Source organism: Salmo salar, unplaced genomic scaffold (genome assembly GCF_905237065.1).
Source record: "Salmo salar unplaced genomic scaffold, Ssal_v3.1, whole genome shotgun sequence".
Lineage (NCBI taxonomy): Eukaryota > Metazoa > Chordata > Actinopteri > Salmoniformes > Salmonidae > Salmo > Salmo salar.
Window position 1 is genome coordinate 153,565 of NW_025550925.1, and position 18,068 is coordinate 171,632.

The 18,068-nt window shown below is 45.2% G+C and overlaps 1 protein-coding gene and 1 long non-coding RNA gene across 6 annotated transcripts in view; one reads left to right on the forward strand and one right to left on the reverse strand.

The window, feature by feature from the left end:
* The window catches only part of LOC106592091 (probable JmjC domain-containing histone demethylation protein 2C), a 218,513-nt gene that overhangs the window by 84,272 nt on the left and 116,173 nt on the right, over positions 1-18,068 (forward strand). For 2 of the 5 annotated variants that reach the window (XM_045714094.1, XM_045714095.1), the window contains exons 5-9: positions 5,662-5,808; positions 6,180-6,221; positions 8,994-9,312; positions 12,613-14,504; positions 15,108-15,349. In XM_045714094.1, the coding sequence (XP_045570050.1) occupies positions 5,662-5,808; positions 6,180-6,221; positions 8,994-9,312; positions 12,613-14,504; positions 15,108-15,349 (2,642 nt within the window). The remainder of the gene's footprint in view (positions 1-5,661; positions 5,809-6,179; positions 6,222-8,993; positions 9,313-12,612; positions 14,505-15,107; positions 15,350-18,068) is intronic. The other 3 variants (XM_045714096.1, XM_045714098.1, XM_045714097.1) reach the window with 2 other exon arrangements.
* Positions 495-3,709, reverse strand: LOC123740258 (uncharacterized). The gene is made up of 3 exons (XR_006768260.1): positions 3,678-3,709; positions 551-602; positions 495-510 (listed from the first exon to the last, which is right to left on the reverse strand). It is a non-coding gene; the product is annotated as an uncharacterized lncRNA (long non-coding RNA).

Consider the following 18,068-nt stretch of genomic DNA (forward strand, 5'->3'; position numbering starts at 1 on the left):
ATACTCCTGTCTTCATATTAAATACTCCTCTATACTCCCCTCTTCATATTAAATGCACCTCTATACTCCTCTATACTCCTGTCTCCATATTAAATAAACCTCTATACTCCTCTATATTCCTGTCTTCATATTAAATACTCCTCTATACTCCTCTCTTCATATTAAAGACTACTCTATACTCCTGTCTTCATATTAAAGACTCCTCTATACTCCTGTCTTCATATTAAATACTCGTCTATACTCCTGTCTTCATATGAAATACTCCTCTATACTCCTCTATACTCCTGTCTTCATATTAAAGACTCCTCTATACTCCTCTATACTCCTGTCTTCATATTAAATACTCCTCTATACTCCTCTCTTCATATTAAATACTCCTCTATACTCCTATATTCATATTAAATACACCTCTATACTCCTCTATACTCCTCTCTTCATATTAAATACTCCTCTATACTCCTCTATACTCCTGTCTTCATATTTAATACTCCTCTATACTCCTCTATACTCCTCTCTTCATGTTAAATACTCCTCTTCATATTAAATACACCTCTCTTCATATTAAATTCACCTCTATACTCCCTTCTCCATATTAAATACTCCTCTATACTCCCTTCTCCATATTAAATACTCCTCTATACTCCTCTATACTCCTCTCTTCATATTAAATACTCCTCTATACTCCTCTCTTCATATTAAATACACCTCTATACTCCCTTCTCCATATTAAATACTCCTCTATACTCCTCTATACTCCCCTCTTCATAATAAATACACATCTATACTCCTCTATACTCCTGTCTCCATATTAAATACTCCTCTATACTCCTCCATATTAAATACACCTCTATACTCCTCTATACTCCTCTCTTCATATTAAATACTCCTCTATACTCCTGTCTTCATATTAAATACACCTCTATACTCCTCTCTTCATATTAAATACTCCTCTATACTCCTGTCTTCATATTAAATACACCTCTATACTCCTCTATACTCCTCTCTTCATATTAAATACTCATTTATACTCCTCTATACTCCTGTCTTCATATTAAATACACCTCTTTACTCGTCTATACTTCTCTCTTCATATTAAATACACCTCTATACTCCTGTCTTCATATTAAATACACCTCTATACTCCTCTCTTCATATTAAATACTCATTTATACTCCTCTATACTCCTGTCTTCATATTAAATACACCTCTTTACTCCTCTATACTTCTCTCTTCATATTAAATACACCTCTATTCTCCTGTCTTCATATTAAATACACCTCTATACTCCGCTGTACTCCTGTCTCCATATTAAATACTCCTCTATACTCCCCTCTTCATATTAAATACTCCTCTATACTCCTGTCTCCATATTAAATACTCCTCTATACTCCTCCATATTAAATACACCTCTATACTCCTCTATACTCCTCTCTTCATATTAAATACTCCTCTATACTCCTGTCTTCATATTAAATACACCTCTATACTCCTCTCTTCATATTAAATACTCCTCTATACTCCTGTCTTCATATTAAATACACCTCTATACTCCTCTCTTCATATTAAATACTCATCTATACTCCTCTATACTCCTGTCTTCATATTAAATACACCTCTTTACTCCTCTATACTTCTCTCTTCATATTAAATACACCTCTATACTCCTGTCTTCATATTAAATACACCTCTATACTCCTCTCTTCATATTAAATACTCCTCTATACTCCTGTCTTCATATTAAATACACCTCTATACTCCTCTGTACTCCTGTCTCCATATTAAATACACCTCTAAACTCTCTCTTCATATTAAATACTCCTCTATACTCCCCTCTTCATATTAAATACACCTCTATACTCCTCCATACTCCTGTCTTCATATTAAATACACCTCTATACTCCTCTATACTCCTGTCTTCATATTAAATACACCTCTATACTCCTCTATACTCCTGTCTTCATATTAAATACTCCTCTGTACTTCTCTATACTCTTCATATGAAATACTCCTCTATACTCCTGTCTTCATATTAAATACTCCTCTATACTCCCCTCTTCATATTAAATGCACCTCTATACTCCTCTATACTCCTGTCTCCATATTAAATACACCTCTATACTCCTGTCTCCATATTAAATAAACCTCTATACTCCTCTATACTCCTGTCTTCATATTAAATACACCTCTATACTCCTCTCTTCATATTAAATACTCCTCTATACTCCTGTCTTCATATTAAATACACCTCTATACTCCTCTCTTCATATTAAATACTCATCTATACTCCTCTATACTCCTCTCTTCATATTAAATACTCCTCTATACTCCTGTCTTCATATTAAATACACCTCTATACTCCTCTATACTCTCTCTTCATGTTAAATACACATCTATAATCCTCTTTACCCTCTCTTCATATTAAATACACCTCTATACTCCTCTATACTCCTGTCTCCATATTAAATACACCTCAACTCTCTTCATATTAAATACTCCTCTATACTCCCCTCTTCATATTAAATACACCTCTATACTGCTCTATACTCCTGTCTTCATATTAAATACTCCTCTATACTCCTGTCTTCATATTAAATACACCTCTATACTCCTCTATACTCCTGTCTTCATATTAAATACTCCTCTATACTCCTGTCTTCATATTAAATACTCCTCTGTACTCCTCTATACTCTTCATATTAAATACTCCTCTATACTCCTGTCTTCATATTAAATACTCCTCTATACTCCCCTCTTCATATTAAATGCACCTCTATACTCCTCTATACTCCTGTCTCCATATTAAATAAACCTCTATACTCCTGTCTTCATATTAAATACTCCTCTATACTCCTCTCTTGATATTAAATACACCTCTATACTCCTGTCTTCATATTAAATACACCTCTATACTCCTCTATACTCCGGTCTCCATATTAAATACACCTCTATACTCCTCTATACTCCTGTCTCCATATTAAATACTCCTCTATACTCCTCTATACTCCTGTCTCCATATTAAATACTCCTCTATACTCCTCTATACTCCTGTCTTCATATTAAATACTCCTCTATACTCCTCTGTACTCCTCTATACTCCTGTCTTCATATTAAATAATCCTCTATACTCCTGTCTTCATATTAAATACTCCTCTATACTCCTGTCTTCATATTAAATACACCTCTATACTCCTCTATACTCCTCTCTTCATATTAAATACTCATTTATACTCCTCTATACTCCTGTCTTCATATTAAATACACCTCTTTACTCGTCTATACTTCTCTCTTCATATTAAATACACCTCTATACTCCTGTCTTCATATTAAATACACCTCTATACTCCTCTCTTCATATTAAATACTCATTTATACTCCTCTATACTCCTGTCTTCATATTAAATACACCTCTTTACTCCTCTATACTTCTCTTCATATTAAATACACCTCTATTCTCCTGTCTTCATATTAAATACACCTCTATACTCCGCTGTACTCCTGTCTCCATATTAAATACTCCTCTATACTCCCCTCTTCATATTAAATACTCCTCTATACTCCCCTCTTCATATTAAATACTCCTCTATACTCCCCTCTTCATAATAAATACACATCTATACTCCTCTATACTCCTGTCTCCATATTAAATACTCCTCTATACTCCTCCATATTAAATACACCTCTATACTCCTCTATACTCCTCTCTTCATATTAAATACTCCTCTATACTCCTGTCTTCATATTAAATACACCTCTATACTCCTCTCTTCATATTAAATACTCCTCTATACTCCTGTCTTCATATTAAATACACCTCTATACTCCTCTCTTCATATTAAATACTCATCTATACTCCTCTATACTCCTGTCTTCATATTAAATACACCTCTTTACTCCTCTATACTTCTCTCTTCATATTAAATACACCTCTATACTCCTGTCTTCATATTAAATACACCTCTATACTCCTCTCTTCATATTAAATACTCCTCTATACTCCTGTCTTCATATTAAATACACCTCTATACTCCTCTGTACTCCTGTCTCCATATTAAATACACCTCTAAACTCTCTCTTCATATTAAATACTCCTCTATACTCCCCTCTTCATATTAAATACACCTCTATACTCCTCCATACTCCTGTCTTCATATTAAATACACCTCTATACTCCTCTATACTCCTGTCTTCATATTAAATACTCCTCTATACTCCTGTCTTCATATTAAATACACCTCTATACTCCTCTATACTCCTGTCTTCATATTAAATACTCCTCTGTACTTCTCTATACTCTTCATATGAAATACTCCTCTATACTCCTGTCTTCATATTAAATACTCCTCTATACTCCCCTCTTCATATTAAATGCACCTCTATACTCCTCTATACTCCTGTCTCCATATTAAATACACCTCTATACTCCTGTCTCCATATTAAATAAACCTCTATACTCCTGTCTTCATATTAAATACACCTCTATACTCCTCTCTTCATATTAAATACTCCTCTATACTCCTGTCTTCATATTAAATACACCTCTATACTCCTCTCTTCATATTAAATACTCATCTATACTCCTCTATACTCCTCTCTTCATATTAAATACTCCTCTATACTCCTGTCTTCATATTAAATACACCTCTATACTCCTCTATACTTCTCTCTTCATATTACATACACCTCTATAATCCTCTATACTCTCTCTTCATGTTAAATACACATCTATAATCCTCTTTACCCTCTCTTCATATTAAATACACCTCTATACTCCTCTATACTCCTGTCTCCATATTAAATACACCTCAACTCTCTTCATATTAAATACTCCTCTATACTCCCCTCTTCATATTAAATACACCTCTATACTGCTCTATACTCCTGTCTTCATATTAAATACTCTTCTATACTCCTGTCTTCATATTAAATACACCTCTATACTCCTCTATACTCCTGTCTTCATATTAAATACTCCTCTATACTCCTGTCTTCATATTAAATACTCCTCTGTACTCCTCTATACTCTTCATATTAAATACTCCTCTATACTCCTGTCTTCATATTAAATACTCCTCTATACTCCCCTCTTCATATTAAATGCACCTCTATACTCCTCTATACTCCTGTCTCCATATTAAATAAACCTCTATACTCCTGTCTTCATATTAAATACTCCTCTATACTCCTCTCTTGATATTAAATACACCTCTATACTCCTGTCTTCATATTAAATACACCTCTATACTCCTCTATACTCCGGTCTCCATATTAAATACACCTCTATACTCCTCTATACTCCTGTCTCCATATTAAATACTCCTCTATACTCCTCTATACTCCTGTCTCCATATTAAATACTCCTCTATACTCCTCTATACTCCTGTCTTCATATTAAATACTCCTCTATACTCCTCTGTACTCCTCTATACTCCTGACTTCATATTAAATAATCCTCTATACTCCTGTCTTCATATTAAATACTCCTATATACTCCTCTATACTCCTGTCTTCATATTAAATACTCCTCTATTCTCCTCTATACTCCTGTCTTCATATTAAATACTCCTCTGTACTCCTCTATACTCCTGTCTTCATATTAAATACTCCTCTATACTCCTCTATACTCCTGTCTTCATATTAAATACTCCTCTCTTCCTCTACTAGGTTCTAGAGCCCCAGAACGTTGACCCCTCTATGATCCAGATGACCTTTCTGGATGATGTTGTCCACTCTCTGCTGAAAGGAGAGAACATCGGCATCCAGTCCCGACGCAGGTCCCGCTCCAGTAACAACCAGAACAACTCTGCCCACGTGAGTACACGTACACACACACACACACTCTCCACCACACACACACACACACACACACACACACACACACACGTTAACCCAGCTGTGCTGATAGGTCTACCAATGCTGTTTGTTACTGTCACATGACTTGTTATTCCATCGATGCTGATTTCCTATTTGTCTTTACATGTTGTTGTTGTCAGTTTGGCTTTATCCTTTCCACCAGCTGTCTGTCAGTGTGTACAGCTTTAAAGTAACCTTCCCATGTCAGTGGTATGCAACAAAACAAAATACCATTTAGCTTTTCAATGGCTGGTCCCTTTATCATGAACCAGATCTCTCTGTGCCACCATGTTGTTGGGTTGTTATCTAACTGGGGGGTACGTCAACAGACAGCAGGAGGGGGACCCACCGGCACCACAGGAAGAGAGCAGGTACCACCGTCCAGAGGCCTCCTCTCTTCCTCTGTAGTACCCTAGTAGTGGTAGTAGTCCAGAGGTCTCCTCTCTTCCTCTGTAGTACCCTAGTAGTGTTAGTAGTCCAGAGGTCTCCTCTCTTCCTCTGTAGTACCCTAGTAGTTGTAGTAGTCCAGAGGTCTCCTCTCTTCCTCTGTAGTACCCTAGTAGTGGTAGTAGTCCAGAGGTCTCCTCTCTTCCTCTGTAGTACCCTAGTAGTGGTAGTAGTCCAGAGGCCTCCTCTCGTCCTCTGTAGTACCCTAGTAGTGGTAGTAGTCCAGAGGCCTCCTCTCTTCCTCTGTAGTACCCTAGTAATGGTGGTAGTCCAGAGGTCTCCTCTCTTCCTCTGTAGTACCCTAGTAGTAGTAGTAGTCCAGAGGCCTCTTCTCTTCCTCTAGTGGTAGTGGTGGTGGTAGTATTGGTAGTAGTGGTGGTGGTAGTATTGGTAGTAGTGGTGGTAGTATTGGTAGTAGTGGTGGTAGTATTGGTAGTAGTGGTAGTGGTGGTGGTAGTATTAGTAGTGGTGGTGGTGGTGGTAGTAGTCCAGAGGTCTCCTCTCTTCCTCTGTAGTACCCTAGTTGTAGTAGTAGTAGTAGTCCAGAGGTCTCCTCTCTTCCTCTAGTGGTAGTGGTGGTGGTAGTAGTGGTGGTAGTAGTAGTAGTGGTGGTAGTAGTCCAGAGGTCTCCTCTCTTCCTCTGTAGTACCCTTGTAGTGGTAGTAGTAGCGGTGGTAGTAGTAGTAGTGGTGGTGGTAGCAGTCCAGAGGTCTCCTCTCTTCCTCTAGTAGTAGTGGTGGTGGTGGTGGTGGTAGCGGTGGTGGTAGTGGTGGTAGTGGTGGTAGTAGTGGTGGTGGTAGTAGTCCAGAGGTCTCCTCTCTTCCTCTCTAGTACCCTTGTAGTGGTAGTAGTAGCGGTGGTAGTAGTAGTGGTAGCAGTCCAGAGGTCTCCTCTCTTCCTCTAGTAGTAGTGGTAATAGTGGTAGTGGTGGTGGTAGTAGTGGTGGTAGCGGTGGTGGTAGTGGTGGTAGTGGTGGCGGTGGTGGTAGTAGTAGTGGTGGTGGTGGTAGTAGGGGTTTGGAGTTGGTGGCGGTAGTAGTGGTAGTGGTGTTGGTGGTGGTGGTAGTAGCGGTGGTGGTAGTGGTAGTAGCGGTGGTGGTAGTAGCGGTTTGGTAGTAGCGGTGGTGGTAGTGGTGGTGGTAGCGGTGGTGGTGGTAGTAGTAGTAATTGTAGTAGTGGTGGTGGTGGTAGCGGTGGTGGTAGTGGTGGTGGCGGCGGTGGTAGTAGTGGTGGTGGCGGCGGCGGTGGTAGTAGTGGTGGTGGTGGTGGTGGTGGTGGTGGTGGTAGTAGTGATGGTGGTGGTAGTAGCGGTGGTAGTGGTGGTGGTGGTGGCAATAGTAGTTGTGGTGGTAGTAGTAGTAGTGGTGGTGGTAGTAGTTGTGGTAGTAGTAGTGGTGGTAGTAGTCCAGAGGTCTCCTCTCTTCCTCTAGTAGTGGTAGTGGTAGTAGTAGTTGTGGTGGTGGTGGTAGTAGTAGTTGTAGTGGTGGTGGTGGTAGTAGTCCAGAGGTCTCCTCTCTTCCTCTAGTAGTGGTAGTAGTAGTAGTAGTTGTGGTAGTAGTGTTGGTGGTGGTGGTAGTAGTAGTAGTTGTGGTGGTGGTGGTAGTAGTAGTGGTAGTAGTGGTGGTAGTAGTGGCAGTGGTGGTAGTGGTAGTCGTCCAGAGGTCTCCTCTCTTCCTCTAGTAGTGTTAGTAGTAGTGGTAGTAGTAGTAGTAGTGGTAGTGGTAGTGGTGGTAGTAGTAGTGGTAGTAGTAGTAGTGGTAGTGGTAGTAGTCCAGAGGTCTCCTCTCTTCCTCTAGTAGTGGTGGTGGTGGTGGTAGTAGTGGTGGTAGTGGTGGTGGTAGTAGTGGTGGTGGTGGTGGTGGTGGTGGTGGTGGTAGTAGTGATGGTGGTGGTAGTAGCGGTGGTAGTGGTGGTGGTGGTGGCAATAGTAGTTGTGGTGGTAGTAGTAGTAGTGGTGGTGGTAGTAGTTGTGGTAGTAGTAGTGGTGGTAGTAGTCCAGAGGTCTCCTCTCTTCCTCTAGTAGTGGTAGTGGTAGTAGTAGTTGTGGTGGTGGTGGTAGTAGTAGTTGTAGTGGTGGTGGTGGTAGTAGTCCAGAGGTCTCCTCTCTTCCTCTAGTAGTGGTAGTAGTAGTAGTAGTTGTGGTAGTAGTGTTGGTGGTGGTGGTAGTAGTAGTAGTTGTGGTGGTGGTGGTAGTAGTAGTGGTAGTAGTGGTGGTAGTAGTGGCAGTGGTGGTAGTGGTAGTCGTCCAGAGGTCTCCTCTCTTCCTCTAGTAGTGTTAGTAGTAGTGGTAGTAGTAGTAGTAGTGGTAGTGGTAGTGGTGGTAGTAGTAGTGGTAGTAGTAGTAGTGGTAGTGGTAGTAGTCCAGAGGTCTCCTCTCTTCCTCTAGTAGTGGTGGTGGTGGTGGTAGTAGTGGTGGTAGTGGTGGTAGTAGTAGTGGTGGTGGTAGTGGTGGTGGTGGTAGTGGTGGTACCGTAGCACTAAGTCAGGCAGCAGGGTAATGGTATCGTAGCACTAAGTCAGACAGCAGGGTAATGGTACCGTAGCACTAAGTCAGGCAGCAGGGTAATGGTACCGTAGCACTAAGTCAGGCAGCAGGGTAATGGTACCGTAGCACTAAGTCAGGCAGCAGGGTCTCTGTCCTCCTGTCACTAACCAACACCATCCTTGGTGTCTGTTATCTCTCTCTGTCCTCTACAGGGTCACTACACCCGCGCCCAAGCCAACAGCCCCAGACCAGTCATGAACTCCTCTGGCGGGGCGGTGAAGCAGGGGTCAGGGGTCACCACCACCCAGCAGCAGCAGGGTCAAGGTCAGAGCCAGCAGGCCCCAGCGCAGCACTCCCCTTGCCAGGAACAGATGCAGCAGCATCGCGGCCCTCGCGTCTCCAGGAGGAAGGGATCTGACAGCAGTGTCCCTGACGATGACGTGAAGGGAGACCACGTGGACTGTAACGAGAGAGCAGGGAGAGGAGGTGAGGATGATGAGGAGTATTATCATGGTGAAGATACAACAAGAGGTGAGGATATCGTGGACGCTAGAGGAATTTCACCTGTTTTCTTCATGTACTGTGTGGTCAAGCTGTTCCATTGAGCTGAGATGAGTAGAGCTCTGAAAGCTTTAGCAGGACACTGCCTTGGGAAAGCTTTGGCAGGACACTGCCTTGGGAAAGCTTTGGCAGGACACTGCCTTGGGGAAAGTTTAGCAGGACACTGCCTTGGGAAAAGTTTAGCAGGACACTGCCTTGGGAGAAGTTTAGCAGGACACTGCCTTGGGAAAGCTTTAGGAGGACACTGCCTTGGGAAAGCTTTAGGAGGACACTGCCTTGGGAAAGCTTTGGCAGGACACTGCCTTGGGAAAGCTTTGGCAGGACACTGCCTTGGGAAAGCTTTGGCAGGACACTGCCTCGGGAAAGCTTTGGCAGGACACTGCCTCGGGAAAGCTTTGGCAGGACACTGCCTCGGGAAAGCTTTGGCAGGACACTGCCTCGGGAAAGCTTTGGCAGGACACTGCCTTGGGAAAGTATTCAGACCCCATGACCTTTTAACATGTTGATACGTTGCAGCCTTATTCAAAACAGGTTTTTAGAAATGTTTTCACATTTACATAAGTATTCAGACCCTTTACTCAGTGCTTTGTTGAAGCACCCTTGGCAGTGATTACAGCATCAAGTCTTCTTGGGTATGACGCTACAAGCCTGGCAGTGATTACAGCCTGGAGTCTTCTTGGGTATGATGCTACAAGCTTGGTACACCTGTATTTGGGGAGTTTCTCCCATTCTTCTGCAGATCCTCTCAAGCTCTGTCGGGTTGAATGGGGAGCGTCTCTGCACAGCTATTTTCAGGTCTCTCCAGAGATGTTCAATCAAGTTCAAATCCGGGCTCTGGCTGGGCCACTCGAGGACATTCAGAGACTTGTCTGGAAGCCACTCCTGCGTTGTCCTGTTGAAAGGTGAACCTTCGCCCAGTCTGAGGTCCTGAGTATTCTGGAACTGGTTTTCATTAAGGATCTCTCTGTACTTGGCTCCATTCATCTTTCCCTCAATCCTGACTAGTCTCCCAGTCTCTGCTGCTGAAAAATATTCCCGCAGCATGATGCTGCCACCATGCTTCATCGTAGGGATGGTGCCAGGTTACCTCCAGACGTGAGGCTTGGAATTCAGGCCAAAGAGTTCAATCTTGGTTTCATCAGACCAGAGAACCTTGTTTCTCATGGTCTGAGTCCTTTAGGTGCTTTTCGGCAAATTCCAAGCGGGCTGTCATGTGCCTTTTACTGAGGAGTGGCTTCCGTCTGCCCACTCTACCATAAAGACTTGATTGGTGGAGTGCTGCAGAGATGGTTGTCCTTCTGGAAGGTTCTCCCATCTCCACAGAGGAACTCTGGAGCTCTGTCAGAGTGACCATCGGGTTCTTGGTCACCTCCCTGACCAAGGCCCTTCCCCCCGATTGCTCAGTTTGGCCGGGCGGCCAGCTCTAGGAAGAGTCTTGGTGGTTCCAAACTTCTTCCATTTAAGAATGATAGAGGCAACTGTGTTCTTAGGGACCTTCAATGCTGCAGAAATGTTGTGGTACCCTTCCCCAGATCTGTGCCTCGACACAATCCTGTCTCAGAGCTCTACGGACAATTCCTTCGACCTCATGGCTTGGTTTTTGCTCTGACATGCACTGTCAACTGTGGGACCTTATTTCGACAGGTGAGCCTTTCCAAATCATGTCCAATCAATTTAATTTACCACGTGGACTGTGGTAAAAACATCAAGGATGATCAATGGAAACAGGATGCACCTGAGCTCAACTTCAGGTCACATAGCAAAGTGTCTGAATACTTATTATGTAAATAAGGTATTTCTATTTTTAATTTTTAATACATTTGCAAAAATGACAAACTTGTCATTATGGGGTATTGTGTGTCGATTGATGAGGTAGAACATGTATTTAATCCATTTTTGAATGTTGTAAAGTAACAATGTGGAAAAAGTCAAGGGGTCTGAATACTTTCTGAAGGCACTGTACATACTACGTTACCCACCGGTCCTGACTCAGTGTACACGGGGTCCCGGTCCTGAGTCGGTGTACACGGGGTCCCGGTCCTGAGTCGGGGTCCCGGTACCGAGTCGGTGTACGCGGGGTCCCGGTACCGAGTCGGTGTACGCGGGGTCCCGGTACCGAGTCGGCGTACGCGGGGTCCCGGTACCGAGTCGGTGGCAGATAATGAACAGTAGTAGCAGCGTATGTGATGAGTCAATGCAGAGCGTTACTCGCTGCTCTAGGAGCGGAGCATTTCTCCCTGCTCTGGGAGCGTTTCTCCCTGCTCTGGGAGCATTTCTCCCTGCTCTGTGAGCGTTAAAAGGCATGTGGGAGACGCCCCAAACATATGGAAGAAGGTGCTTTTTGGCCATCAAGGAAAACGCTATGTCTGGCGCAAACCTCTCATCACCCCGAGAACACCATCCCACAGTGAAGTGTGGTTGTGGCAGCATCTTGCTGTGGGGATGTTTTTCATTGGCAGGGACTGGGAAACTGGTCAGAATTTAAGGAATGATGGATGGCGCTAAATACAGGGAAATTATTGAGGGGAAACCGGTTTCAGTCTTCCAGAGATTTGAGACTGGGACGGAGGTTCACCTTCCAGCAGGACAATGACCCTAAGCATAGTGCTAAAGTAACACTCGAGTGGTTTATGGGGAAAAATTTAAATGTCTTGGAATGGCCTAGTCAAAGGCCAGACCTCAATCCAATTGAGAATCTGTGGTATGACTTAAAGAGTCCTGTACGCCAGCGAACCTATCCAACTTGAAGGAGCTGGAGCAGTTTAACTTGAAGAATGGCCAAAAATCCCAGTGGCTAGATGTGCCAAGCTTATAGAGACATACCCCAAGAGACTTGCAGCTGTAATTGCTGCAAAAGTATTGACTTTGGGGGGTGAATGGTTATGCACACTCAATTTTTAATTTTTTTTGTCTTCTTGTTTGTTTCACAATTAAATCTATTTCGCATCTTCAAAGTGGTAGGCATGTTGTGTAAATCAAAGGATACAAATCCCCCCCAAATATTTTTTAATTCCAGGTTGTAAGTCAACAAAATAGGAAAAATGCCAAGGTGGGTGAATACTTTCACAAGCCACTGTATAGTGCACTACTTCAGACCAGGGCTCATAGTGCACTATGTAAGGAATAGGGTTCCATTTGGGACGCGGTCTAGGACTGATGCTGTGTACTGTACATTCTGCTGCTTGTCATTTAGACTTCTAATATATTCTCCTCTGATTGATCTCTCCAGACTTCTCTAATATATTCTCCTCCTTTGATTCATCTCTCCAGACTTCTTTAAAAGTACGAGCAGCAAGCAGGTGGCTGTGAACAAGCGGAGGAAAGCGGAGGAGGAAGAGGAGAAGAAATCAGGTTTGAAAAGACTGAGAAGCGAGACTACAGTGAGGTCTGACTTCTCTGAGAGCAGTGACTCTGAGATGTCTACCAAGAGAACCAGGACGGCAGACTCCTCCTCTTCCTCAGAGCAGAACTCAGAGGAGGAGCTAAAAGGGAAGACCGGCCAGGAGGGACACAAGACCCAGGGTTCTAAGACTGGGAAGGAGTCTGCTCTGACAGGCAGTCTCTCCCCCTGGGGTGAGGAGCTTCAGAAGACGATGTTTCAGCAGTCGTCAGCCGACAGGGAGCCGAGGTCATCCCTGCGACAGCAGCAGGCCCCTCACCTGTCCTCCTCCCAGGGCTCTGCCCCCTCTGAGGGCCAAGGGGAGGGCATCATGGAGAACAACAGCACTATGAAAGACCCCTCCCAGACCCATCTCCAGTCCAAGGACAAGTACACCAGCGCTGGGGTGGTCGCCAGGACCCAGACTCCCTCTCAGTATATAATCCACATCACAGCAGAGGACGCTAACGCACACATGGCCTCCCGGGAGAACTCTGAGGCCGTCTCAGCCCTGCTGGCCTCCCAGAATCCATCTGAGCCCTCCTACCTCTCTGAGCCCAGCAAACATTTGGTGCTAAACCCCTCTGTGGCCCCTCCCTCTCCCCTTCGTAAGAGCCCCTCGGAGTGTGACCTTAGGAACCAGACTCCCTCAGTGTCAGAGTGTGACCTTAGGAACCAGACTCCCTCAGTGTCAGAGTGTGACCTTAGGAACCAGACTCCCTCAGTGACGGAGTGTGACCTTAGGAACCAGACTCCCTCAGTGACAGAGTGTAACCTTAGGAACCAGACTCCCTCAGTGACAGAGTGTAACCTTAGGAACCAGACTCCCTCAGTGTCAGAGTGTAACCTTAGGAACCAGACTCCCTCAGTGTCAGAGTGTAACCTTAGGAAGCCAGAGGCAAAGCAGCATGTAGCTGGCAGCCTGGGCAGTAAGATGGAGTTAGTCCATTCAGTGGTGATCAGACCTGTAGCATCAGTCAGTGAGTCTGCTGCTGTAGTAGAGAGAGAGAAGCAGCTATATTCCTCCATGTTGCCCTGCATTAAGAACGCCTCATTGGCCGACGAGGCCAGGAAGTCGTACAAGCTAAGCCCCTCCCCTGATGTCCCCAAGCCCCTCCCCTCCCCAGAGGCCCTGAAGCATAAGCCCCTCTGCTCCCCTGACATAGTCAAGTCTAAAACACAGAGTGTTCTGGAGACTGGGTCTAAACCCAAACCCCTCACCTCCCCAGAGGTGTCCAAGCATAAAGTCCGTTATCCGGACAACCCCCCTCGCTCCAGCTTTAAGCCCGTCCTGGCCCGAGGGACTGAGTCGCCAGGGTCTTGCACTAAGAGCCCGCTAATCATAGATAAGAACGAGCATTTCACCGTGTACCGGGACCCTGCGCTTGTCCGTCCCAACCAGGAGTCCAATCACGTGTCCTATCTGCACCCCCAGCTCCACCCCCTCCACGCCTCCTCCCACCACCACACCTCCCACCTCCTGCCCTCCTCCCACCACCACCTCCTCTCTGGGGTGCTCTCTGGCCTGCCTCCAGGCCCCCTGCTGGGGGGTCATCCCCGACTAGACTCCTCAGGGCTGGGGCACCTGGGACTAGCCCATCACCACCCTGTCTCTCAGCCCCAGACACACAGCCACACCTCAGCCTCATACAACCAGCTGGGGCTGTATCCAATCATCTGGCAGTACCCCAATGGGACCCGCTCCTATCCCCCAGGACTCAACCTGCCCGGGTCGAAGTGGGTGCACCCCGAAAACACTGTCAACTCTGAGAGCAACACGAGGGTGAGTACCAAACACCCAGGTTCTATTCTTCTACAACTCTTTATCCTGTTCTACTACTTCTATCTATTAGGACTTACCTAGCAACTGTAGCATAGCAACTGTGATCATGTTGCCAGTTTAAACAGCTAGCTGCTGTATCATAGCAACTGTGATCGTGTTGCCAGTTTAAACAGCTAGCTGCTGTATCATTGCAACTGTGATCGTGTTGCTAGTTTAAACAGCTAGCTGCTGTATCATAGCAACCGTAGCATAGCAACTGTGATCATGTTGCCAGTTTAAACAGCTAGCTGCTGTATCATAGCAACTGTGATCATGTTGCCAGTTTAAACAGATAGCTGCTGTATCATAGCAACTGTGATCGTGTTGCCAGTTTAAACAGGGTCTGACCCTGTGTCTCTCTGGGTCTGACCCTGTCTGTCTCTCTGGGTCTGACCCTGTCTGTCTCTCTGGGTCTGACCCTGTCTGTCTCTCTGGGTCTGACCCTGTCTGTCTCTCTGGGTCTGACCCTGTCTGTCTCTCTGGGTGTTGTTTTACTGACCCTGTCTGTCTCTCTGGGTGTTGTTGGTCTGACCCTGTCTGTCTCTCTGGATGTTGTGGTACCAGAACACGGCCAGCCCTTGGATACACCACCAGGTCCCTGTCTCCTCCTCTGACAGCCTGGACCTACTGAGCCACGTCCCGATCCCCGTCCGACCAGCCAGCGCCGACCCTCACCGGTCCGACCCCCATCCCCACCGCTCGGACCCCCATCCCCACCGCTCCGACCCTCACCGGCTCATCAAGATCAACCCTCACGCCAGCCCTCCTCTGCCCCTGGCCAAGACCACTGGGGATCTTCACAAGGAGTGAGTCTCAGTGTTCAATTCAGCCGCTACACACACACACACACACACACACACACACACACACACACACACACACACACACACACACACACACACAGTAGACATACACACTCACATACAGGGAATAGGGTGCCATTTCTGTTCTGTCTGCTGTTATACACCATGTCCTAGTTATTCCTACTGAGGTCTGTTCTGCTGTTATACACCATGTCCTAGTTATTCCTACTGAGGGCTGTTCTGCTGTTATACACCATGTCCTAGTTATTCCTACTGAGGGCTGTTCTGCTGTTATACACCATGTCCTAGTTATTCCTACTGAGGGATGTTCTGCTGTTATACACCATGTCCTAGTTATTCCTACTGAGGGCTGTTCTGTCTGCTCTTATACACCACGTCCTAGTTATTCCTACTGAGGGCTGTTCTGTCTGCTGTTATACACCATGTCCTAGTTATTCCTACTGAGGGCTGTTCTGTCTGCTGTTATACACCATGTCCTAGTTATTCCTACTGAGGGCTGTTCTGCTGTTATACACCATGTCCTAGTTATTCCTACTGAGGGCTGTTCTGCTGTTATACACCATGTCCTAGTTATTCCTACTGAGGGATGTTCTGCTGTTATACACCATGTCCTAGTTATTCCTACTGAGGGCTGTTATACACCATGTCCTAGTTATTCCTACTGAGGGCTGTTCTGCTGTTATACACCACGTCCTAGTTATTCCTACTGAGGGCTGTTCTGCTGTTATACACCACGTCCTAGTTATTCCTAATGAGGGCTGTTCTGCTGTTATACACCATGTCCTAGTTATTCCTATTGAGGGCTGTTCTGCTGTTATACACCACGTCCTAGTTATTCCTACTGAAGGCTGTTCTGCTGTTATACACCACGTCCTAGTTATTCCTAATGAGGGCTGTTCTGCTGTTATACACCACGTCCTAGTTATTCCTACTGAGGGTTGTTCTGCTGTTATACACCACATCCTTGTTATTCCTACTGAGGGCTGTTCTGTCTGCTATTATACACCATGTCCTAGTTATTCCTACTGAGGGCTGTTCTGCTGTTATACACCATGTCCTAGTTATTCCTACTGAGGGCTGTTCTGCTGTTATACACCACGTCCTAGTTATTCCTACTGAGGGCTGTTCTGCCTGCTGTTATACACCACGTCCTAGTTATTCCTACTGAGGGATGTTCTGTCTGCTGTTATACACCATGTCCTAGTTATTCCTACTGAAGGATGTTCTGTTTGCTGGTATTATATGTCCCTGAACAACAGGGGGGGTCAAAATAAAAAGTAACAATATCTGGTGTGGCCACCAGCTGCATTAGGTACTGCAGTGCATCTCCACATGGACTGCACCAAATTTGCCAGTTCTTGCTTTGAAATGTTACCCCACTCTTCCACCAAGGCACTTGTAAGTTCCCGGACATTTCTGGGGGGAATGGCCCTAGCCCTCACCCTCCGATCCAACAGGTCCCAGACGTGCTCAATGGGATTGAGATCCAGGCTCTTCGCTGGCCATGGCAGAACACTGACATTCCTGTCTTGCTGGAAATCATGCACAGAACGAGCAGTATGGCTGGTGACATTGTCATGCCGCAGGGTGATGTCAGGATGAGCCTACAGGAAGGGTACCGCATGATGGAGGAGGATGTCTTCCCTGTAACGCACAGCGTTGAGATTGCCTGCAATGACAACAAGCTCAGTCCGATGATGCTGTGACACACCGCTCCAGACCATGACGGACCCTCCTCCTTGAAATCGATCCCGCTCCAGAGTACAGGCCTCTGTGTAACGCGAATCCGAACATCACCCCTGGTGAGACAAAACCGCGACTCGTCAATGAAGAGCACTTTTTGCCAGTCCTGTCTGGTCAAGCAACTTTGTTGCCGGTGATACCTCAGTCCAGCCTCTCTTAGCTTATTGCGGACAGTCTGAGCACTGACGGAGGGGTTGTGCGTTGCTGGTGTAACTAGGGCAGTTGTTGTTGCCATCCTGTACCTGTCCCACAGTTGTGATGTTCGTATGTACCGATCCTGTGCAGGTGTTTGTTTTACGTGGTTTGCCACTGCAATGACGATCAGATGTCCGTCCTGTCTCCCTGTAGCGCTGTCTTAGGCGTCTCACAGTACGGACATTGCAATTTATTGCCCTGGCCACATCTGCAGTCCTCATGCCTCCTTGCAGCATGGCTAAGGCACGTTCACATGTTCATGCAGATGAGCAGGGATACTGGGCATCTTTCTTTTGGTGTTTTTCCAGAGTCAGTAGAAAGGCCTCTTTAGTGTCCTACGTTTTCATAACTGTGACCTTAATTGCCTACAGTTTTTGTAAGCTGTTAGTGTCTTAACTACCGTTCCACAGGTGCATGTTCATTAATTCATTGTTTATGGTTCATTGAACAAGCATGGGAAACAGGGTCTTGAAAAAGGGACGTTTTTTTGTTGTTGCTGAGTTTATGACCTAGGAATAAGTATTTGACCCCTCTGCAAAACATGACTTAGTACTTGGTGGCAAAACCCTTGTTGGCAATCACAGAGGTCAGACGTTTCTTGTAGTTGGCCACCAGGTTTGCACACATCTCAGGAGGGATTTTGTCCCACTCCTCTTTGCAGATCTTCTCCAAGTCATTAAGGCTTCGAGGCTGACGTTTGGCAACTCGAACCTTCAGCTCCCTCCACAGATTTTCTATGGGATTAAGGTCTGGAGACTGGCTA